This window comes from Oncorhynchus tshawytscha, linkage group LG30 (assembly GCF_018296145.1).
Source record: "Oncorhynchus tshawytscha isolate Ot180627B linkage group LG30, Otsh_v2.0, whole genome shotgun sequence".
Taxonomy (NCBI): Eukaryota; Metazoa; Chordata; class Actinopteri; order Salmoniformes; family Salmonidae; genus Oncorhynchus; species Oncorhynchus tshawytscha.
Genome location: NC_056458.1, coordinates 15050133 through 15074344, shown reverse-complemented (window position 1 = coordinate 15074344; position 24212 = coordinate 15050133). Strand labels below are relative to the sequence as shown.

General features: G+C 40.9%; 1 protein-coding gene across 2 annotated transcripts in view; it reads left to right on the top strand.

The window, feature by feature from the left end:
• LOC112250243 (moesin-like) overlaps positions 1–24212 on the top strand; it is a 38028-nt gene that overhangs the window by 5097 nt on the left and 8719 nt on the right. Inside the window, exons 2-9 of one of the 2 annotated variants that reach the window (XM_024420219.2) lie at positions 11704–11787; positions 15915–16010; positions 16123–16397; positions 16501–16584; positions 22223–22369; positions 22538–22634; positions 23292–23455; positions 23866–23996. In XM_024420219.2, the coding sequence (XP_024275987.1) occupies positions 11704–11787; positions 15915–16010; positions 16123–16397; positions 16501–16584; positions 22223–22369; positions 22538–22634; positions 23292–23455; positions 23866–23996 (1078 nt within the window). Of the gene's footprint in view, positions 1–11703; positions 11788–15914; positions 16011–16122; positions 16398–16500; positions 16585–22222; positions 22370–22537; positions 22635–23291; positions 23456–23865; positions 23997–24212 lie in introns of those variants that run through there. The other variant, XM_024420220.1, reaches the window with a different exon arrangement.

The window sequence follows — 24212 nt, the reverse complement described above, 5'->3', positions numbered from 1 at the left end:
CACTTGGTAGTGTGTACCGGTGCTCGACCAGTCGGCAAAAGCCAACATCGCCCACGACAGAGAAAGGTTGATTGTCAAGGGCCATATCTTGGCTTTAATGGGTTTCGCCTTTGAGTTGTCTCGCTGAAATTTTGTTACTCTTTCTAATGACTGCTCGATCCACAGAGCAGACATTGTGGGCTAGTTTAGGAATGCTGTGTTGCACGTATAGCGCAACATTTTACGTGGCGTCATTACGTCATGTACCTAAGTTATATAGGTAAGCACGTCATGACATCTGTTTTGCACATCGGGGTGTTAAACTAGACATCAGCCGATACCGATGTTGGCATTTTTAGCTAATACCGGCCGATTCCGATATGTTCACTGATATACCGTGCATCCCTAGGTTCAAATCAATTATCTTAATTTCTCAGAGATCAAATTATATTTTAACAAAATGCTAATCTTATTTGTCTCTAACTACAGAAACGATTTCAGCACAATCTGAACTGGTTGGTGTCAAGCCTCTTTCTTGTGCTTTTTGATGTGGAATGATCCTTGATGTTTTTAAGCACTTCTACAGGTCACCCCATGTCAGAAACCAAATTGATTCCTGTCTCGTTAACAGATTACCCAGATAATGTTATAGTACATATGTTATAATATGCTATTTTACATCAAATAAAACATCTTATTACATTCATAAGACCCTTTCATCAATAAAAAGTTACTTGCACTCTGGTTAACTTTCCTTTTGATGTACCTTTAGACTATATAACTCTACACATCACTAAGAAATGTGTTGGTATTCTATGCGGTTGCTTTCCTTCAGAAATATGATATTCTAATCAACAGCCATTTCTACTTCTTACTGTCCATGAAGTGAACTACTATATTGGCTTGAGTATAATTGTGTTAGCTGACAAGTGTTAGTTCTTCACAAACAGAAACAAATGAAGTGGAAAGACTAGTGCTATGTAAGAAAGGGATTAAGCAGCTCTGTAAATGCACATAGCAGAGTTGAGATTAACAATTTGTAATAAACTAAGCCACAGGCGGTAGAGTGTGTGAAAGGCAGAAATTATGCAAACCTTTGGGGGCTTTAGCCCATAAATGGAGAGTAACTGTGTGGCAAGTCTGAAACGTCTTTCCCTGGCTGCAGAAAACCAACCAGTGAGTTGTCTTTTGTTGTTTGTTTTGTGTTTTTTTGTTGATTTAGATGTAGTTTTGTTTCTAACAAACCTCATGTTTTAAATAGGATCTCACCCTTGGTTAGCATAAAGCACTCCAGTATTTCTTAGTAAGTGAACAATAATGATTCTGATAATGACCGTATCAATATGTGCTGAAGTAGTTGCTTTTAAGTTGTTTGAATACACAGGAGATGGCATTATCTGTGATTCATGAACCTGTTTTGAAAAAAGGATAAGTCATAGTACAGTGAGTTTAACTAACTTGAATCTAATAGACTCACACATTCAACCTGAAAAATATCTACATAATTGAAAATGTATTGATTCTGTAAAATTGACTTTAGTGGTAGTTTAGAACATGTTTGCTCTATGGAGAAGAGAGGTAATAGTTTGAGGCTAACCTAAATCTCAGAATTTCGTGGAATTAGAGTGAGCTTTTAGCTTCTACTTTGTGAATGGTTAAAATGCACCCCAAAACAGATAAAAGTATATGTTACCAAGAATCTAACCACATAGTATTGTATAGGGATTATCCATCAGTTCCTGATTTCCACAGATTTAGGATTTTTAAAATCCCCTTTGAAGTTAATTTGTTTGTATTTCAATCATCATATCAATTAAATATTTGGCTTTTTGGCTTTGCCGAATTGAAAAAGACAGATGTCTCGAGGAGATAGTTAAAGGAGGAGGCATTCCGAAATGTTGGAAATATATATAGTTTTTTCTTCTGGTGATTGGTGTCCCAGTTTATAATAATTTGCTGTCATAAAGTGTGCATACTTTACTGAAATACAGTCTATAGCTAAGGTTTGTTATAGCTTTGTTTTCTGCCCAGTATGATCAAACTCCCTTTACATGACAGAAAAGGCATTGAATGTTCCGAAGGGCAAAAAGGAAACATTAACATGTATCCTTGGTCCTGTTATGATGAGTGATGTTTTGCTGCTGTTCTAATAATAGTGTGTGAGAAGTTTTCTGAACTCTGGCCATGCGAGACCCACCCTTACCGGGCAGAACTGCACATTCTTAGTTCCTTTTTCACGTGAGAGATGAACTATTTTTACCCAGAAAAGTCACTTCTTAACAATGACTGGCAGCCAAGAACCTGTTGGCCTGAACTACACAATGAAATGATGTCTAATCAGTAGGCTATGTCATGTTAAGCAGTCCGTCTAGTTGGCTGGGAAAATAGACAGTATAGTGTATGATTTAGGTGATTCATCATATCATTAATACAAATCCATTTTTAACATAGTGACAGAGACACAATGTAGGCCTTATATGCAATCTACTTTCATCAATGTTTTACTGGATCTTGTAGGGCAATTAACACAGTTCAAAGAATCACTGAATTTAGATTCAACTCACATTTGTGGTGTGACTCAGTTCATAGTTTATACCGTAAAAGAAATGGCTATGGTAATAGATAGTTTTAGGCCCTAACTTGTTTACAAATATAAATTATCACTCATGGAATAGCCTTGTATCTTTATCATGGTGAAATATTTCCCAGTGCTCTGCAAATGCACTTAAAAATTAATTTCACTGGCAAATGTTATGTTCATGTTGCCAAGACATGGATAGAGGAAATTATGAAACATCATCAGGCTAACCACTCCATAGAAAACTGGGCTCTGACTTTGTCAGAAATACAGTTGCTTTATTCATCTCTCCCCCTACAAAGTTAGGTAAAACCTTTATGAGAAATGTGTCCCAGATATTGTTAAATCATACATTTTAAGAAAACAAGGAATTAAAATATGCACTGTTGAAGTAGAGTTGTATTTGTTTGAAAACCAACCATGTCAAGGGTTTGTACTATTCACTTGTAGATGGCTGAATGTGTCTGGGTCCTAGTTAATTCCTGCTCCTACAGACCTTGGCCCAGTCACAGCTCTACTATACAGCCCTCTTGTCTGTGTGACGCCGCCAGGCCTCATTCCAGCCAAAGCTTTACCCTCTCCAGCTCCCTGCTCTATCCCACCGGCCCGCCGGTGATGACAGGAAGTGGCAGGGTGACAAGTGGCCTGACCAGCAAATCGGGGCCTGCTGACACAGAGGGGAAAGAACGCAGCCCTAATCAGCCACACAACTGGAAAATAAGGCATGTTGTTGTGGCTCAGCTCAGGCGTACTGCCCCCCCCCCCACACACACACACACTGAAATACAGGCTGGCTGATTGTGCATTTACATTTTTGAGAGGAAAGAGAACATGGAGCCTTGTCAATATAGTTGTATTAATCACTCTCACAGCATAGGACATACGTTTAGGGTACACAGCAGGAGAAAGCTTGTATACCATAAAACAGACATAAGACAGGCAGCTTACACACTTTTTTTGCATTCCTTTTATGGGCATACTGGCTATAAGTCTGCTGTGAGTGTTGTGCCATGATGTACAGTGCATTCGGAAAGTATTCAGACCCGTTTACTTTTTCCACCTTTTGTGACGTTACAGCCTTATTCTAAAGTGGATTCAAAAAAATCTTCGTACATTTACACACAGTACCCCATAATGTCAAAGCAAAAACAGGTTTTTAGACATTTTTGATAATGTATTACAAATAAAAAACGTCTTATGCTATGAGACTCGAAATTGAGCTCCGGTGCATCCTGTTTCCATTGATCATCATTGAGATGTTTCTACAACTTGATTGGAGTCCACCAGTGGTAAATTCAATTGATTGGTCATGACTTGGAAAGGCACCAACCTGTCTATATAAGGTCCCACAGTTGACAGTGCATGTCAGACCAAAAACCAAGCCATGAGGTCGAAGGAATTGTCTGTAGAGCTCCGAGACAGGATTGTGTCGAGGCACAGATCTTGGGTAAGGGGTATCAATAAATGTCTACAGCATTGAAGGTCCCCAAGAACACGGGCCTCCATCATTCTTAAATTGAAGAAGCTTGGAACAACCAAGACTCTTCCTAGAGCTGGCCGTCCGACCAAACTGAGCAATCGGGGGAGAAGTGCCTTGGTCAGGGAGGTGACCAAGAACCTGATGGTCACTCTGACAGAGCTCCAGAGTTCCTCTGACAAGATGGGAGAACCTTCCAGAATGACAACCATCTCTGCAGCACTCCACCAATCAGGCCTTTTTATTTTTATTTTTTTATTTCACCTTTATTTAACCAGGTAGGCTAGTTGAGAACAAGTTCTCATTTGCAACTGCGACCTGGCCAAGATAAAGCATAGCAGTGTGAACAGACAACACAGAGTTACACATGGAGTAAACAATTAACAAGTCAATAACACAGTAGAAAAAAAGGGGAGTCTATATACATTGTGTGCAAAAGGCATGAGGAGGTAGGAGAATAATTACAATTTTGCAGATTAATAACACTGGAGTGATAAATGATCAGATGGTCATGTACAGGTAGAGATATTGGTGTGCAAAAGAGCAGAAAAGTAAATAAATAAAAACAGTATGGGGATGAGGTAGGTAAAAATGGGTGGGCTATTTACCGATAGACTATGTACAGCTGCAGCGATCGGTTAACTGCTCAGACAGCAGATGTTTGAAGTTGGTGAGGGAGATAAAAGTCTCCAACTTCAGCGATTTTTGCAATTCGTTCCAGTCACAGGCAGCAGAGAACTGGAACGAAAGGCGGCCAAATGAGGTGTTGGCTTTAGGGATGATCAGTGAGATACACCTGCTGGAGCGCGTGCTACGGATGGGTGTTGCCATCGTGACCAGTGAACTGAGATAAGGCGGAGCTTTACCTAGCATGGACTTGTAGATGACCTGGAGCCAGTGGGTCTGGCGACGAATATGTAGCGAGGGCCAGCCGACTAGAGCATACAAGTCGCAGTGGTGGGTGGTATAAGATGCTTTAGTGACAAAACGGATGGCACTGTGATAAACTGCATCCAGTTTGCTGAGTAGAGTGTTGGAAGCAATGACATCGCCGAAGTCGAGGATCGGTAGGATAGTCAGTTTTACTAGGGTAAGTTTGGCGGCGTGAGTGAAGGAGGCTTTGTTGCGGAATAGAAATCCGATTCTTGATTTGATTTTCGATTGGAGATGTTTGATATGAGTCTGGAAGGAGAGTTTACAGTCTAGCCAGACACCTAGGTACTTATAGATGTCCACATATTCAAGGTCGGAACCATCCAGGGTGGTGATGATGGTCAGGCGTGCGGGTGCAGGCAGCGAACGGTTGAAAAGCATGCATTTGGTTTTACTAGCGTTTAAGAGCAGTTGGAGGCCACGGAAGGAGTGTTGTATGGCATTGAAGCTCGTTTGGAGGTTAGATAGCACAGTGTCCAAGGACGGGCCGGAAGTATATAGAATGGTGTCATCTGCGTAGAGGTGGATCAGGGAATCGCCCGCAGCAAGAGCAACATCATTGATATATACAGAGAAAAGAGTCGGCCCGAGAGTCGGCCCGATTGAACCCTGTGGCACCCCCATAGAGACTGCCAGAGGACCGGACAGCATGCCCTCCAATTTGACACACTGAACTCTGTCTGCAAAGTAATTGGTGAACCAGGCAAGGCAGTCATCCGAAAAACCGGGGCTACTGAGTCTGCCGATAAGAATATGGTGATTGCCTTCATGGTAGAGTGGCCAGACCGAAGCCACTCCTCATTAAAAAGCACATGACAGCCCGCTTGGAGTTTGCCAAAAGGCACCTAAAGGATTCTCAGACCATGAGAAACAATATTCTCTGGTCTGATGAAACCAAGAATGAACTCTTTGGCCTGAATGCCAAGCGTCACATCTAGAGAGAACCTGGCACCATCCCTACGGTGAAGCATGGTGGTGGCATCATCATGCTGTGGGGATGTTTTTCAGTGACTGGGAGACTAGTCAGAATCGAGGGAAGATCAACGGGGCAAAGTACAGAGATCCTTGATGAAGACTTGCTCCAGAGCGCTCAGGACCTCAGACTGTGGCAAAGGTTCACCTTCCAACAGGACAATGACCCTAAGCACACATCCAAGACAACAGGAGTGGCAAGACAGGGGTGGCTTCGGGACAAGTCTCTGAATGTACTTGAGTGGCCCATCCAAAGCCTGGACTTGAACCCAATCAAAATCTCTGGAGAGACCTGAAAATAGCTGTGCTGCGACACTCCCCATCCAACCTGACAGAGCTTGAGAGGATCTGTAGAGAATAATGGGAGGAACTCCAAAAATACAGGTGTGCCAAGTTTGTAGTGTCATACCCAACAAGACTCGAGGCTGTAATCGCTGTCAAAGGTGCTACAAAGTACTGAGTAAAGGGTCTAAATACTTACAGTACCAGTCAAAAGTTTGGACACACCTACTCATTCAAGGGTTTTTCTTTATTCATACTATTTTCTACAATAGGATGATATTGAAGACATCAAAACTATGAAATAACACAAATGGAATCATTTATTAACCAACACAAGTGTTTAACAAATCAAAATATATTTATTTTTGAGATTCTTCAAAGTAGCCACCCTTCGCCTTGATGACAGCTTTGCACACTCTTGGCATTCTCTCAACCAGCTTCATGAGGAATTATTTTCCAACAGTCTTGAAGGAGTTCCCACATATGCTGAGCACTTGTTGGCTGCCTTTCCTTCACTCTGCGGTCCAACTCATCCCAAACCATCTCAATTGAGTTTAGGTTGGGTGATTGTGGAGGCCAGGTCATCTGTTGCAGCACTCCATCACTCTCCTTATTGGTCAAATAGCCCTTACACAGCCTGGAGTTGTGTTTTGGGTCATTGTCCTGTTGAAAAACAAATGATAGTCCCACTATGCACAAACCAGGTGGGATGGTGTATCACTGGAGAATGCTGTGGTCGCCATGCTGGTTAAGTGTGCCTTGAATTCTAAATAAATCACAGACAGTGTCACCAGCAAGGCACCCCACACCATCACACCTCCTCCTCCATGCTTCACGTGGGAACCACACCACACTACTCGCAATCTGAGGTGCAGTTAACTCTAATGAACTTGTCCTCTGCAGCAGAGGTAACTCTGGGTCTTCCTTTCTTGTGGCTGTCCTCATGAGCTGCAGTTTCATCATAGCGCTTGATGGTTTTTGCGACTGCACTTGAAGAAACTTTCAAAGTTCCTGAAATGTTCCGTATTGACTGACATTCATGTCTTAAAGTAATGATGGACTGTCATTTCTCTTTGCTTATTTGAGCTGTTCTTGCCTTAATATTGACTTGGTCTTTTACCAAATGGGGCTATCTTCTGTATACCACCTTACCTTGTCAGAACACAAGTGATTGGCTCTAAAGCATTAAGAAGGAAAGAACTTCCACAAATGAACTTTTAACAAACCACACCTGTTAATTGAAATGCATTCCAGGTGACTACCTCATGAACCTCCGTGCTCCTGAGTGGTGCAGCCGTCTAAAGCAGGAGGTGCAAGAGGCGTCACTATAGTCCCTTGTTGGATTCCAGGCTGTATCACATCCGGCCGTGATTGAGAGTTCCGTAGGGCGGTGCAAAATTGGCCCTGCGTCGTCTGGGTTTGGCCGGGGTAGGCCGTCATTGTAAATAAGAATTTGTTCTTAATTTAACTGACTTGCCTAGATAAATTAAGGTTAAAAAAAAGTTGGTTGAGAGAATGCCAAGTGTGTGCAAAGCTGTCATCAAGGCAAAGGGTGGCAACTTTGAAAATCATCAAATATAAAATATATTCTGATTTGTCTACCACTTTTTTGGTTACTACATGATTCCATATGTGTTATTTCATAGTTTTGATGATTTCCGTTTTTTATATACAGTATATTTTAAAAAATAATTACTGTGGTATTTTGCTTTGCTTTGGGGTATTGTATCATTATGCGGTATTGTATGTATTATGCGGTATTGTACATTTTTTAATACATTTTTGAGTAAGGCTGTAACGTAACAACATTTAGAAAAAGTCAACATTTCTGCATACTTTCCAAATGCACTGTAATTGTCTGGACTGAGGTATCCTTGATGGCTAACTCATCAGGTTTTGTATACCTGCTGTTATATGAATCATTCTTCAATCAATTTGTTCATTTTTAAAATTCCAGTTTTGGTATCATGATTAAGATAACCTAATACTAGTATATGTGTCGGATAAACCCAAAGCTAGTATATGCAAGTGTTTTTCTGTACATGAGCAGTTACTTTGCTCATTTATATGAATCTGTAGATAGTCTTTCATCATGTGTTTCAACATTCCAGAGGTAAAACCCAAGTCTTTAAATAGGCTACTAATTCCTTATAACACTTGTGTAATTACAAAAATGGTAGAGCTTGCTGTTACAAAAATGTTCATATTATTACTGTGTTACTGCACAGGTATTAGAGCAACGTTTTATCATAATCACATATTAGCCTCCAGTAAATGTCGAAAGAGGGCAGAACCGTGAGCTAGAGAGCTATCCTCTTTGCATGCATGTACGTGTGTGTGGGTGTTAAAAATCTAAAAGAGATTGTGCTGGTGTGATCACTGAGCACAAGTGATCTCTGAGAGGCAGGCAGGCAAGCAGAAATGTGATGAATTACAGGATGCAGTCTCAGTGAGCTGCATGTTGGGTGGCTCTCCCTCGCCTTGCGAGGCCCAGCTACCAGAGGATGTGGTTACTTCCTGTAGTGGAGCAGCTTAGTAGAGAAAGAGAGCTGGGGGAAAACATGTCCCCTTAGTACGCAAAAACCAAAAACGTTTTTCTGCTGCAGCTACTCATTCAGAGAGGTATACTCAGTGGCTAAACTTTCATTTGACACAGTGCCAGTATAGAAGCTATATAGAGATTGTTTTATCTTTTGTGTAAAATTTTCTCCCAATAAATTCTGTTCAGTGTTCTGTTATCAAATTTCTGTTAGTGGACAAGTTTTAATGCATCATTAAGAGAAGACTGATATATTTTCCCTTTAGTTTCTGTGGAGTCAGTGTGCCTCTTTTTCTAATAGAAGCTGATAATACCTCCCTCAGTAGGCTTCCTGACATTATTATTATAACATTTTGGGGGGGTTTGAGGCTGATCAATAATTTTAGTCCCCAAGTGCAATCGTCTCTCTCCCATGCCTTTGAAACATTGTTATTGTCTGCCCCACCCTCCCCTCTCTAGTGAGTAAGGGAGTGTAAATTAACATGCAAAGAGTATCTCGAATTAAAGACAAAAATGTTTCACACTGCTTTGATAAAAGTTGTGGTTGAATATCAGCCTAAATCGTTGTATCAAATCAAATCAATTTATAAAGCCCTTCTTACATCAGCTGATATCTCAAAGTGCTGTACAGAAACCCAGCCTTAAACCCCAAACAGCAAGCAATGCAGGTGTAGAAGCACGGTGGCTAGAAAAAATTCCCTAGAAAGGCCAGAACCTAGGAAGAAACCTAGAGAGGAACCAGGCTATGAGGGGTGGTCAGTCCTCTTCTGGCTGTGCCGGGTGGAGATTATAACAGAACATGGCCAAAATGTTCAAATGTTCATAGATGACCAACGGGGCCACTGTGGCCCCATCCGACGATACACCCGGACAGGGCAAAACAGGCAGGATATAACCCCACCCACTTTGCCAAAGCACAGCCCCCACACCACTAGAGGGATATCTGTATTATGTATTATGGTTGTATTGTGGCTTTTGGTTACCGCCATCAAAGTAGTATTTGGAACCTAACTGATGTACTATGATGCATTAGCTGCCTGCTCATTAATCTGTTCCACTGTGATATTTTGGACACCATTTATTCTGAAGCGATGTGTATCCACCCTGCTATAACTGTAAATCTTTCAAGAGATGTTATAAGTTACTCTGACAAAATGTTTAATCAAAAATAGTTTTTGTGAAGTTAGTGTGCTTATTTTCCTGGCCCTGTATTGTCATGTAGGTCCGCTCCTGACCTGCTGTGAAAAGCCTAATGCCTGGGGTCATAGGCAGATGATGGTTCATGCTAATGCCTATAAGGCCCATTCCCCATTGATCAATCAAAAAATGACTTTTGTATTTGCATAAATCACTGTAAGGAATTCTATAACAGTCTCTATAATGTAGATTGATTCTCATCAATCTCAAATTCTCAATCGGAGGCATCACATTTATAAGCAAATTGGTTCAAATCAAATCAAATTTTATTTGTCACATACACATGGTTAGCAGATGTTAATGCGAGTGTAGCGAAATGCTTGTGCTTCTAGTTCCGACAATGCAGTAATAACGAACAAGTAATCTAACTAACAATTCCAAAAAAACTACTGTCTTATACACAGTGTAAGGGGATAAAGAATATGTACATAAGGATATATGAATGAGTGATGGTACAGAGCAGCATAGGCAAGATACAGTAGATGATATCGAGTACAGTATATACATATGAGATGAGTATGTAAACCAAGTGGCATAGTTAAAGTGGCTAGTGATACATGTATTACATAAGGATGCAGTCGATGATATAGAGTACAGTATCTACGTATGCATATGAGATGAATAATGTAGGGTAAGTAACATTATATAAGGTAGCATTGTTTAAAGTGGCTAGTGATATATTTACATAATTTCCCATCAATTCCCATGATTAAAGTGGCTGGAGTAGAGTCAGTGTCATTGACAGTGTGTTGGCAGTAGCCACTCAATGTTAGTGGTGGCTGTTTAACAGTCTGATGGCCTTGAGATAGAAGCTGTTTTTCAGTCTCTCGGTCCCAGCTTTGATGCACCTGTACTGACCTCGCCTTCTGGATGACAGCGGGGTGAACAGGCAGTGGCTCGGGTGGTTGATGTCCTTGATGATCTTTATGGCCTTCCTGTAGCATCGGGTGGTGTAGGTGTCCTGGAGGGCAGGTAGTTTGCCCCCGGTGATGCGTTGTGCAGACCTCACTACCCTCTGGAGAGCCTTACGGTTGAGGGCGGTGCAGTTGCCATACCAGGCGGTGATACAGCCCGCCAGGATGCTCTCGATTGTGCATCTGTAGAAGTTTGTGAGTGCTTTTGGTGACAAGCCAAATTTCTTCAGCCTCCTGAGGTTGAAGAGGCGCTGCTGCGCCTTCCTCACGATGCTGTCTGTGTGAGTGGACCAATTCAGTTTGTCTGTGATGTGTATGCCGAGGAACTTAAAACTTGCTACCCTCTCCACTACTGTTCCATCGATGTGGATGGGGGTGTTCCCTCTGCTGTTTCCTGAAGTCCACAATCATCTCCTTAGTTTTGTTGACGTTGAGTGTGAGGTTATTTTCCTGACACCACACTCCGAGGGCCCTCACCTCCTCCCTGTAGGCCGTCTCGTCGTTGTTGGTAATCAAGCCTACCACTGTTGTGTCGTCCGCAAACTTGATGATTGAGTTGGAGGCGTGCGTGGCCACGCAGTCGTGGGTGAACAGGGAGTACAGGAGAGGGCTCAGAACGCACCCTTGTGGGGCCCCAGTGTTGAGGATCAGCGGGGAGGAGATGTTGTTGCCTACCCTCACCACCTGGGGGCGGCCCGTCAGGAAGTCCAGTACCCAGTTGTATCAGTTATACCATCACATGTAACATTTTTTTTTTTTACATTTATTTTGAAGGAATTCATTGGTTGTCAGTCATAGCGTACTAACTCAATTATTTTGGTTTCCTCAACAGATTAGTGTGCGAGTTACCACAATGGATGCAGAGTTGGAGTTTGCCATCCAGGCCAACACAACGGGAAAGCAACTCTTTGACCAGGTAAGAAAATTGCTTGCTCTACTGAAACAAGGCAAATTACATGTTCTTGCTGTGCTTTCATTCATTGCCAATCAGTGTAAATTGCAAGCAGGGGAATGGAAGCCCAGTTGTGGGACTGGAGTGGAGGGTCTATTTTAAGAGGATCTCTCACTGTTCCTTTTATTGAGTCAAGCTGTGCTCTATGGCGTAGGCTCTAGTCTCTCTTCAGCTGCAGACAGAATGTTAGTCATAGAATCCACTGGCAGCACAAAGGACCTCCATTTCCAAGACAATAAAGGCACGCTTTGTCCTGTTAACTTTTAATTTGCACTTGCTTTCCAAGTGGGCGGAGTAATTTCCCCTGGTGAACATGTGCTCGCTCATTGAAATTAAACCATTAGAAATACACTACATGACCAGAAGTTTGTGGACACCTGTTCGTCCAACATCTCATTCCAAAATCATGGGCATTAATATGGTCCCCTATTTTATTTATTTTTATTTTTTATTTAACCTTTAACTTGGCAATCTAGTTAAGAACAAATTCGTATTTTACCATACAGTACACCCTTTGCAGCTGTAACAGCCTCCACTCTTTTGGGAAGGCTTTCCACTAGATGTTGGAACATTGCTGCAGGGACTTGCTTCCATTCAGCCACGAGAATTAGTGTCACGCCTAGGGTTGCACATTTTGGGGAATATTCAGAGGTGGGAACTTTCCGTGGGAATTAATGGGAATATATGGGAATTAACGGGAATATATAGGAATTAACGGAAATATATGCAAATTAATATCAATACTATTTAAATGTAGATGTTTTTTGCATTGGATATATTTATCATATCATATAGAGACAGAAACATAAACCTTTTACCTTATCATAAGTAGACATAATGGCAAATTATGAAATCCTTCCGATATATAAATACATTTTTAAAAACTAAAGAATTAAACTTGAAAGTGAGTTGACTCTTCACGTGGGATGATTTCACTGAACAACAAAAGAGAATATTGAATGATCCCCAATGATCCATTGTATCTCCCAAAAACGATGTAAAAAATCTGTTAAATGATAGTCTAGAAACTAAAGCTTTAGTTGTCTTCCTCTCATGTCTTCTCCCAAGAGGTGGACCTCTTCAATGTCCACCTCTTGAACACCAGACTCTGAGGCCTCATGTTCACTGTCACTTTCCAACCTTGCTAAGGATGGCTCGTTGTCAGGCTCAAAAAGCCTCAATTTGCCTGGATGGCCATCAATTTTTCAGCCCTTGTATTGGTCACCCTGTTGTGTGCTTTGGTGTGTGTGTTCCCAAACAAGGACCAGTTGCACTCTGAGGCAGCTGATGTTGGTGGGATTTGGAGGATGAATGGAGGCAACAGGGGAAAGAGTCTCAGATCCAGAAAATCGCTTCCACCAGGTGGCAGATGAGATATGTTGGCACGACTGCCAATATGCATCTCCATCACAAAGCCATTGCTTGGAAGTGTACTTCTCCAGACATCCAGGTCAAGGTGGCGAGACACCGTAGTGATGACACCATAGGCCTTGTTGATTTCTGCACCAGACAGGATGCTCTTGCCAGCATACTTGGGGTCCGACATGTACGCTGTGGCGTGTATGGGCTTCAGGCAGAAGTCTTCACGCTTTTTGATGTATTTCAGAACTGCAGTTTCCTCTGCTTGGAGCAACAGTGAAGTGGGCAGGGCAGTACGGATTTCTTCTCTTACATCTGCAAGCAGATTCTGAACATCAGACAGGATGGCATTGTCTCCCGCTATATGTTTCAGGAGTTTCAGGCTGCTTACCACTCTCTCCCAAAATACATAATCCAGGAAGATCCTCTTGATGGGGCTGTCTATATCGGCCATTTCTTGAAGAGACTCCTTCCCCTCCAGGAGACTGTCAAACATGATGACAACACCACCCCAACGGATGTTGCTGGGCAGCTTCAGTGTGGTGCTCTTATTCTTCTCACTTTGCTTGGTGAGTTAGATTGCTGCTATAACTTGATGACCCTTCACATACCTAACCATTTCCTTGGCTCTCTTGTAGAGTATATCCATTGTTTCAGTTTTCAGGAGCAGATTCAATGCATGAGCAGCACAGCCAATGGGTGTGATGTGAGGGTAGGACTCCTCCACTTTAGACCAAGCAGCCTTCATGTTCACAGCATTGTCTGTCACCTGTGAAAATACCTTCTGTGGTCCAAGGTCATTGATGACTGCCTTCAGATCATCTGCAATGTAGAGCCAGGTGTGTCTGTTGTCCCTTGTGTCTGTTCTCTTGTAGAATACTGGTTGAGGGTGGAGATGATGTAATTAATTATTCATTGCCCACAAACATAGTGAGTGTTGCAACCGAGGACAGACCATTTTTACGTGCTTCAGCACTCAGTGGTCCCGTTTTGTGAGCTTGTATGGCCTACCACTTTTCAGCTGAGCCATTGTTGCTCCTAGATGTTTCCACTTTACAATAACAGCACTTACAGTTGACCAGGGCAGAAATGTGACGAACTGACCTATTGGAAAGGTGGCATCCTATGACGGTGCCACGTTGAAAGTCACCAAGCTCTTCAGTAAGGCCATTCTTCTGCCAATGGTTGTCTATGGAGATTGCATGGCTTTGTGCTCAATTTTATAAACCTTCCAGCAACGGATGTGGCTGAAATTGCCAAATCCAATCATTTGAAGGGGTGTCCACATACTTTAGTATATATATTGTACATCGTAATTCTAAACTGCCTTGACTGAGGTTTAGTGATGGTGTGATGTGCAGGCAGTGGTGGTGTGTATAAACATTGTCTTCTTAATGGGAAACACCCCTACCAGGCTGTTGACACAGCAAATGTAAACACAGCAGATGTTTCTTGAAGGCATTCAGTTGTACAACTGACTAGGTATCCCCCTTTCCCTTTCCTTTCTCCAAGGAATTTAATGCATGAGTGGTTATCAGTCCCTAACCGTCTCAAACTTTTCTGCCATGCCTGTTTGTGTGCGGAGAGGAGAGGTTTTGGTCCCACTAGTTTTACAGTGGCTCTCTCAGACAGAAATATGTCATGGCTGTATGGCAGGCCAGCCTGGCCTCAGAGAACGTCTGTATTGTTTTAGCAGAAGGGCCAGACTCTTGAATCACTCCCAAGGCATCCATCACCAATGTTATTATGGCTGTTGTGTCATCCCTATTTCACTTCATGATTATAATCACATAGATTTTTTTTGTTTCTCTTATATGTATTATGATAGATTTTTAAATGAAGTGTGGACTTTGCTGTCCTGGCATATCTGTGTCAGGACGGCCCACAGACCTCTCCCTGTAAGTGGCAGTTGGTGTAGTGGGCAATCTGGGCAGAGGACTAGATGACTCCCTCCACAGCCATTAGATAAGAGTTTCCACTGTATTTTTACTCGGTCTATCAGGCAGCGAGCTGTAAGGGGCAGAAATGCTGTAGTACAAAGTTTAACGTGTGACTCAATTCTTATTTCAATCTAGTTTTGATAGTACATACAATGGGTGCCTTTCACTAGTTAGCCTAATGGATTCAAATCTTCTGTTTGTTTGTGTTTGTGTGAGAGAGAGATGATCTACTGATGTAACAAAAAAAGATTACCAATGTCTAGGGTAGAACATGAGGAGTTATGTTGAGCTTAAACTGCTGTTCACCACGTAGGTCCAAGCAATTACTCTTAGGAAATGGCTGGCAACTGCATTATCCCTCAGGCCAGCATTTATTCATTTATATCCAATTTTGTGAATGAGTTCAGTGTGTTTAAAAATTAAAGTAGTTAGCTTACTATTTTAGCATTGTCAATAGGTTTAGCTTTGAAATGGGTATTTTATTCTATATTTTCTTTTCATCTGAAAAAAAACAGTATTCATTTTAAAGATAAGTTGAATGTCTAAGTACTAAGCTAAGATGTTTCTGCATTAATTTCCTCAGTATAATTTGATATAACTGTATAGAAGGACTTGAGAGGATTAAATCTTCAGATTCTTTTAAATGAATGACTCAACCATCATTCACCATTACCTAAGTTAAAACCTGACCTGAAACAAGAATGTCATGTAACACTGTTTTCACAATCAATTTAACACAGTTAACCCCTGTTAAGAGTTGGGTTACATTTTTTTAAAATTGTGTGCCCTAAGGTTGTGAAGACAATCGGACTGCGGGAGGTGTGGTTCTTTGGTCTGCAGTACCAGGATACAAAAGGTTTCTCGACCTGGCTCAAGCTCAATAAGAAGGTGAGCGCCTCCATTTAAACAAGGATATAGTGAACAAGGTTTCCATGCCACCTTAAGTAAAAGAGAAACTGCTCCTGGCGCCTCCACTCATCTTTATGACCCCTGACACTAGGTGACAGCCCAGGATGTAAGGAAGGAGAGCCCACTGCTGTTCAAGTTCCGGGCCAAGTTCTTCCCTGAGGATGTGTCAGAGGAGCTGATCCAGGAGGCCACCCAGAGGCTGTTCTTCCTGCAGGTAAAGGAAGGGATCCTCAACGATGACATCTACTGCCCCCCGGAGACGGCTGTGCTGCTGGCCTCCTACGCCGTGCAGGCCAAGTACGCCGATTACAACAAGGAGATTCACTTGCCAGGATACCTGTCCAGTGAAAAACTGCTGCCTCAGAGGTGATGCCTCCGCCATCTCTAGAGTCTACATAACACCTTTTGATTGCACCTTCGTACTCTCATGTTTTTATGGTGTCATATAATTTTTTCTTTGTGTTTTTAGGGTCCTGGACCAGCACAAGCTCAACAAGGAGCAGTGGGAGGAGAGAATCCAGGTGTGGCATGAGGAACACAAGGGCATGCTCAGGTACTGAATCACACACACACATTACTTACTCACCCCTCCTAGCTTTGTTGTCCCTGGCCTGAGAAACATCTCTATTGGTTTCAATTGAAAGTTGAGTATCTCTGCACAGTAGGACATACCACATCATGGTGAAAATTGCTTAAGCTTCTCTCATAGAGTGAATAGATTTGCACTCTGAGAGCTTGATTATGTGAAAGCATGTGCTGTGATGTTTTGAAGCATCTTGACCATCAACTCCTATTAACAACTATGGCAGCTACCTAGCTGTTAGTCTTCAAATAACTTAACTGCTTGTGTTCCTTCGGTGCTTACTTTGGTGCATTTTTTTAGATGTAAGTGGCGTATTTTCAAAACTCTTGAAGGCCCAGTGCAGTCAATAACGCAATATTCCTGTGTTATATGTACAGTATATTTCCACACTATATGAGGTTGTGATAATGCCCTTTTAGTGTAAGAGCTGTTTGAAAAGACCGGCTGAAATTTCAGTCTGTTTTGTTGGGATGGAATTGTTTTCCTGCCTGGTGTTTTTAACACATTATTGACATCTGCTGAACAGGAATAAATTAGCGTTTTTCAAAATGTTTATTTAGACTTGTTTTCCCATTGCATCTATCAGAACTTTGTGGTGCAATGGATAGGTGTGAGTGTTGGTAAACTAAATTTAGTTAGAATAATAGGTTTGCATCCCACATTCTACTTACCCTTTTTGCCTCCAGGTTCGCTATGTTTTCTAAAACTTTGCATCCGCTGTATTATTTAGGATGCTGAAGACAAAAGATGATCATAGGCTACACTAAATAAAACAAATTATTTGAACACCAGTGGGAAGATGGGTTCACAGTAAAAAATGTTTTTTAACTATAGCCAAGATTCAATCTTGTGCCTATGCTGCTGTCTTATTCCAAATCTCCATCCCTACCTGCTGAGCTACCATTTAGGTGCTATAAACTGAAAAACATTAAGTAAATTGGTAAGTAAGGTGTCCAGCAGAGGTTGGTGTTTGAAAGCAACTTTGTATCAAAGAAAGCACCACGGTGAAATCAGTGGGATCTCGCATTTTGCAACACCCATTTTGAAAAAGCATGTGATCAACCGAAGCTTCAGATGCCATTGATCATGTGCTAATGTTACTTTGAAACTATCCGTCATTGGTATATGCTTCAAAACGATAAAGTAATAAATCAGTAGTGTGACGGTCAAAGCTTCAAACGTCATCATCACATGGTATTGTTACTTTGATACAAGCATCGTTACATTGTGTCCAATCAGTAGTGCTTTGAAAACTGCATCGGAGCGTCAGAGCTCTGGTATCAATCGTCCAATCACTACTCTAAACTGATAACACTTGTAATGCCCCCTATGTTATGTTCAGAACATTTGATTGTGTATTCATTGGAGTTGTGCACATCTTTCACCCCTGAGTCATTCATGCAAAATCTAGGTTTTTCGTGAATCTTTTGTGAAATACCGTGAGAGCATTTTACCATAACTTGACATGCACATTTATTTGTTTGCAAACCAGAATTTTTATCATTTTAATCCAATGGCATGTTGTGAGCATGATGAGAAACACAGTTTCATTATCCTACTAGGGGTATTGTTAAGTAGTTGGCTATGGTAAAAACAGAAGGAGTTTGGATGGCTGATGAGCTTTCTAAACCTCCCATCCATATAGAAATGAAATCTGAAATGAAATTACTCGGGATCTATATACAATGCCCTCGGAAAGTATTCAGACCTCTTGACTTTTTCCACATTTTGTTAGGTTACAGCCTGATTGTAAAATTGATGAAAATTTATTTTTCCCCCCTCAATCGACACACAATACCCCATAATGACAAAAGAAAAACTGTTTGAGTGATTTTTTTTCTTCATTTTTTTTTGAGGAAATATTATATTTACATAACTATTCAGACCCTTTACTCTGTCAGCGATTACAGCCTTGAGTCTTTTTGGGTATGACGATACAAGCTTGGCACACCTGTATTTAGGTGTTTCTCACATTCCTCACGGCAGATCCTCTCAAGCTCTAAGGTTGGATGGGGAGCGTTGTTGCACAGCTATTTTCACATCTCTCCAGAGATGATTGATCTGGTTTAGTCCAGGCTCTGGCTGGGCCACTCAACTATATTCAGAAACTTGTCCCAAAGCCTCCCAGTCCTAGTTCCAGTCCCAGTCTCCCAGTCCCTGCCCTGAAAAAAACATACCCACAGCATGATGCTGACTCCACCATGCTTCACCGTAGCGATGGTGCCAGGTTTCCTCCAGATGCGACGCTTGGCATTCAGGCCAAAGAGTTTATTCTTGGTTTCATCAGACCAGATAATCTTGTTTCTCATGGTCTGAGAATCCTTCAGGTGCCTTTTGGCAAACTCCAAGCGGGCTGTCATGTGCCTTTTACTGAGGTGTTGCTTCTGTCTGGCCATTCTTCTATCAAGGCCTGATTGGTAGAGTGCTGCAGAGATGGTTGTCCTTCTGGAAGTTTCTCCCATCTCCACAGAGGAACTCTTGAGCTCTGTCAGAGTGACCATCGGGTTCTTGGTCACCTCCCTGACCAAGGCCCTTCTCTCCCGATTGCTCAGTTTGGCCAGGTGGCCAGCTTTAGGAAGAGTCTTGGTTGTTCCAAACCTCTGCCACTGTGTTCTTCCCCAGGTCTGTTCCTAGACCCAATCCTGTCTCAGAGCTCTACGGATAATTCCTTTGACCTCATGGCTTGGTTTTTGTTCTGACATGCACTGTCAACTGTGAGACCTCATATAGACAGGTGTGTGCCTATCCAAATAATTTCCAATCAATTGAATTTACCACAGTTGGACTCTAATCAAGTTGTAGAAACATTTCAAGGATCATCAATGAAAACAGGATACACCTGAGCTCAATTTCAAGTCTCATAGCAAAGGGTCTGAATACCTACAGAAGCAAAAAAAAGTATGTGAATCCTTTGGAAATACCTGGATTTCTGCGTAAATTGGTCATAAGATTTGATCTGATCTTCATCTAGGTCACAACAATAGACACACACAGTCTGCTTAAACTAACAACACACAAACAATTATACGTGTTCATGTCTTTATTGAATTCATTTTTCCGTTGATGATAGCAAGTTGTCCAGGCCTTGAGGCAGCAAAGCAGCCCCACACCATGCCGCTCCCTCCACCATACTTTACAGTTGGGATAAGGTTTTGATTTTGGTGTGTTGTGACATTTTTTATCCACACATAGTGTTGTGTGTTCCTTCCAAATAACTGAACTGTAGTTTCGTCTGTCCACAGAATGTTTTGCCAGTAGCGCTGTGGAACATCCAGGTGCACTTTTGCAAACTTCAGACGTGCAACAATATTTTTTTTGGACAGCAGTGGCTTCTTCCGTGGTGTCCTCCCATGAACACCATTCTTGTTTAGTGTTTTACGTATCGTAGACTCATCAACAGAGATGTTAGCATGTTCCAGAGATTTCTGTAAGTCTTTAGCTAACACTCTAGGATTCTTCTTAACCTCTTTGAGCATTCTGCGCTGTGCTCTTGCAGTCATCTTTGCAGGACGGCCACTCCTAGGGAGAGTAGCAACAGTGCTGAATCCAGGCTGCATCACATCCCGTCGTGATTGGGAGTCCCATAGGGCGGCACACAATTGGCCCAGCATCGTCCGGGTTTGTAAATAAGAATTTGTTCTTAACTGGCTTGCCTAGTTAAATAAAGGTTCAATTAAAAATAAATGAACTTCAGATCAAATTTGATGACCAATTTATGGAGAAATTCAGGTCATTCCAAAGGGTTCACATTATTTTTCTTCTCACTGTATATAAATAAGGTATTTCTGTTTTGTTTTTTATATAAATGTGCAAACATTTCTAAAAACCTGTTTTCGCTTTGTCATTATGGAGTATTATGTGTAGATTAATGAGGATAAACACTTTTTTTGTAGAATAGACTGTAATGTAACAAAATTTTGAAAAAGTCAAGGGGTCTGAATACTTTCCAAAGGCACTGTACGTCCATACATTTTTTTAAACTGGAACCGTTTACCTTCAGACAAGTCCCGTGACATGGGTGCGTCAATAGACTCTTAAGGATTCTGGAACAGTGACTCGAACAAAACTATTTTTAAAGTGATATCTGATTAAATGTATGGTGGTGAAGCTGCATACCGAAACCCTGATCCCTGCAGAAAGTGAAGAGTGCATTCAAAATCTACTCAGTACACAATTGACAGATACTGCATGGTTGATTTCTGTACGACGTCTACCAGTGCGTGCTGTAGTAAAGTGGAGCTGTTTCGCTAAAAGTACATTTTGTCTTATGCCCAATTGTCTCGATGAAGAGAGTTTAGAACACTTTTTATGCAACTGCTACAGAACTAAAGAAATATGGGATCTGATGAAGTTTTGATTTTGATGTAGGTGTCTTCAATACTCATATAGATGACAAAACTAAAGAATGATGGTGGACAATAATATGTATTGTGAACAATAAGATTTGGAAGACAAGATGCATTGTCTATAAAACAAATTTTTGTCCCCTCAAACTCTATTTTTAAACAAATCATAACAGAACTAGGGCGGCAGGTAGCCTAGCGGTTAAGAGCGTTGGGCCAGTAACCGTAAAGTTGCTGGTTTGAATCCCTGAGCCGACATCTGTCGATGTCCTGTTGAGCCAGGAACTTAACCCTAATTGCTCCTGTAAGTTGCTCTGGATAAGAGCATCTGCTAAATGATGTAAATGTAAACTAAAAAGAAGCTGGCCTACAGAAACTTCCATGGACACTATTAAATCTGTAAACCATGTAATGTAATTATGAACGCATGTATTGATGTGAAAGCTAAATTGTGTATATATATGAACTAGCCTATTATGATTGTAAAAAAAAACTTAAATAAGTGATTTTAAAGATGTATGTTGGTGTAGCATGGTGTTGAATGCCATTTCTGCCCCATGCAACATTATACAAGATCACCTTCTCTACATGACTTGACAACTGATATAGTATCGCCTTTCTCTCTAATTGATTCATCAATGAAATTCAGATGAGTGGAATATATTGCTATATACAACCATTTAGTTCAGCAGTGCATTGTACACTACACTAATTCTAAATGGTAGCACATACAGTGACTCATTCCACTTTGTCCTATTGAAACACTGGCTGATGGAGAATTATGATGTAGTATTTACAGCCACATACATATGATTTCGTTTTACCTTCCAACATAAATTGATGTCAAATTGATACATTTATTTTACAGTGTTCAGCAGTTATTAAACTATATACATGTACGTAAACTAGGCACTACATAATTTTGGTTCAGTAGTTATCAGTTTTGAGCAGTTTGATTAAGTGATAGTTAAAGGTATTGTTAACAAATGACAAGCAAATTATATCAAAAGTAATGTGAATATTACATTTTGAAAAGCAGATACCTAGATTGAATATGTATGCAAATTGAAAGAGTGATTTGGTGCAGTGAACAAATTACTTTGACTTTGTTTTTTTGTACTCAATCTATTGAAAATGTACTTAGTTTTTGAAACATCTGTTTTTATTTTTGTGCTTACAGTTGTGAAAATGTACCACATACTTGTGAATATTGCACCAGTCATTGAAAAAAAAAAGATTTAATGTAATTTGTATTACTTCCACAGAGAGGATTCAATGATGGAGTACCTGAAGATCGCCCAGGATCTGGAGATGTACGGTGTCAACTACTTCAGCATCAAGAACAAGAAAGGATCAGAGTTGTGGTTAGGAGTAGACGCCCTGGGACTCAACATTTACGAACAAAATGATAAGTGAGTGACTCATGTCGAAATATACACCACAGGGGTACTCACAAGTATGGGACTGAAATATGTTAAACATATGCTGTACAAACTTAGGTACAATGGTTGTTTTCTGATTATGACTACGTGCAAAATAGTGCAAATATCACTGTTTATATGTTATTTTTGCCTCAACAGGATGACACCTAAAATTGGATTCCCATGGAGTGAAATCAGGAATATTTCCTTCAACGACAAGAAGTTTGTCATCAAACCCATTGACAAGAAAGCACCAGTATGTAACCACCCTCTCTATACTCATCCATAGTTTATAAGGTTATACAGTATTATACAGTATCTCCGAGGTACAAAAAATCATTATTGTTGCCATAATTATTTTTAGAAAGATTACTGGTATGGACTGGTCTCATAGATCAGACATAACATAGTAAATATACATCTCGGACACTGTAATTAGTATGTTACATTTGGTATGGTTACATAAGTTACTTGAGACAAAAACGAATGTCTAGCAACCCAAAGGTTGCATGTTTGAATCTCATCAAAGACAACTTTAGCTACTTAGCTACTACCTTTTAGCTACTTAGCATGTTAGCGAACCATTCCCCTAATTTTAACCCAACTCCTACCCCTAGAGCTAGCTAATGTTAGCGTTAGCCACCTAGCTAACATTGGTCTAAACAAATTGGAATTCTTAACATATACATTTTGCAAATTTGTAACATATTGTACATTTTGGAAATCCGTAACATATTGTACGAATTGCAATTTGTTACATATTATACAAAATGGATGATGGACATCCACAATTTAATACATACTATACGAAACGTAACAATTCAAACTAAATGGAGTGTCTGAGATTTATGTATAAAATAATACGAAATGCTCTGAGACCACGTTGGATAGTCAAACATGCTTTCTCTTCTAGGACTTTGTATTCTATGCTCCACGACTGCGTATCAACAAGCGCATCCTGGCACTTTGCATGGGCAATCATGAGCTGTATATGCGTCGCCGCAAACCAGACACCATCGAGGTACAGCAGATGAAGGCCCAGGCCAGAGAGGAGAAGAACCACAAGAAGATGGAGAGGTCAGTGTCACCACCACCACACACTCAAGCTACTGCTAACATGAGTCTATTTTGGTTACTCCTGCCTCTGTATTTGTGTCATCCTTGTACAAGCCCAACAGCAATGCTCAAAAATAAAGCTGAACATGAAGGGCATTTGTGCATCAATTGATAGTTTCTAACATTAAAATCAGCAGACTGTTGTGGGTGTCAACTGGTGGCCACTGGCCACACATGAGGGTCTTTGTTATGAGTGGATTTTTCTTAAGAAATTCCCTCTAACTTCAGTATCCATCAGAACAATGACAGATCTATTTAGCTAATGTTTACGTTGGCCTATTGTCTGATAAAGAAGGCTTGACAATGTTAGGAAGTTATCCATGTTCCCTCCCTTCTATATCCCTGTTTACTCTACGGCCTCTGTCCACCAGGGCACTGCTGGAGAACGAAAAGAAGAAGAGAGAACTTGCTGAAAAAGAAAAGGAAAAGATTGAAAAGGAGAAGGAGGAGCTTATGGAGAGACTGAAACAGATTGAGGAACAGACAAAAAAAGCTCAGCAAGGTTGGAAACACCCTATTTCTGTAGTATAAACAAACTATTTTCTTTACTCTTAAAGTTGGGAGTCTTATAAGTGTGGTTGTTCCTAGCTTTTTATTGATTGTTGTCTAAATACACAAGTTGTGTGTTTACCCCATACAATGTAAAGCACTGTAAGGCCTAATTTATCCTTTATTTATGCAAGTTAGTCTTGTTGAGGTAAAACATATTTTGCAAGAG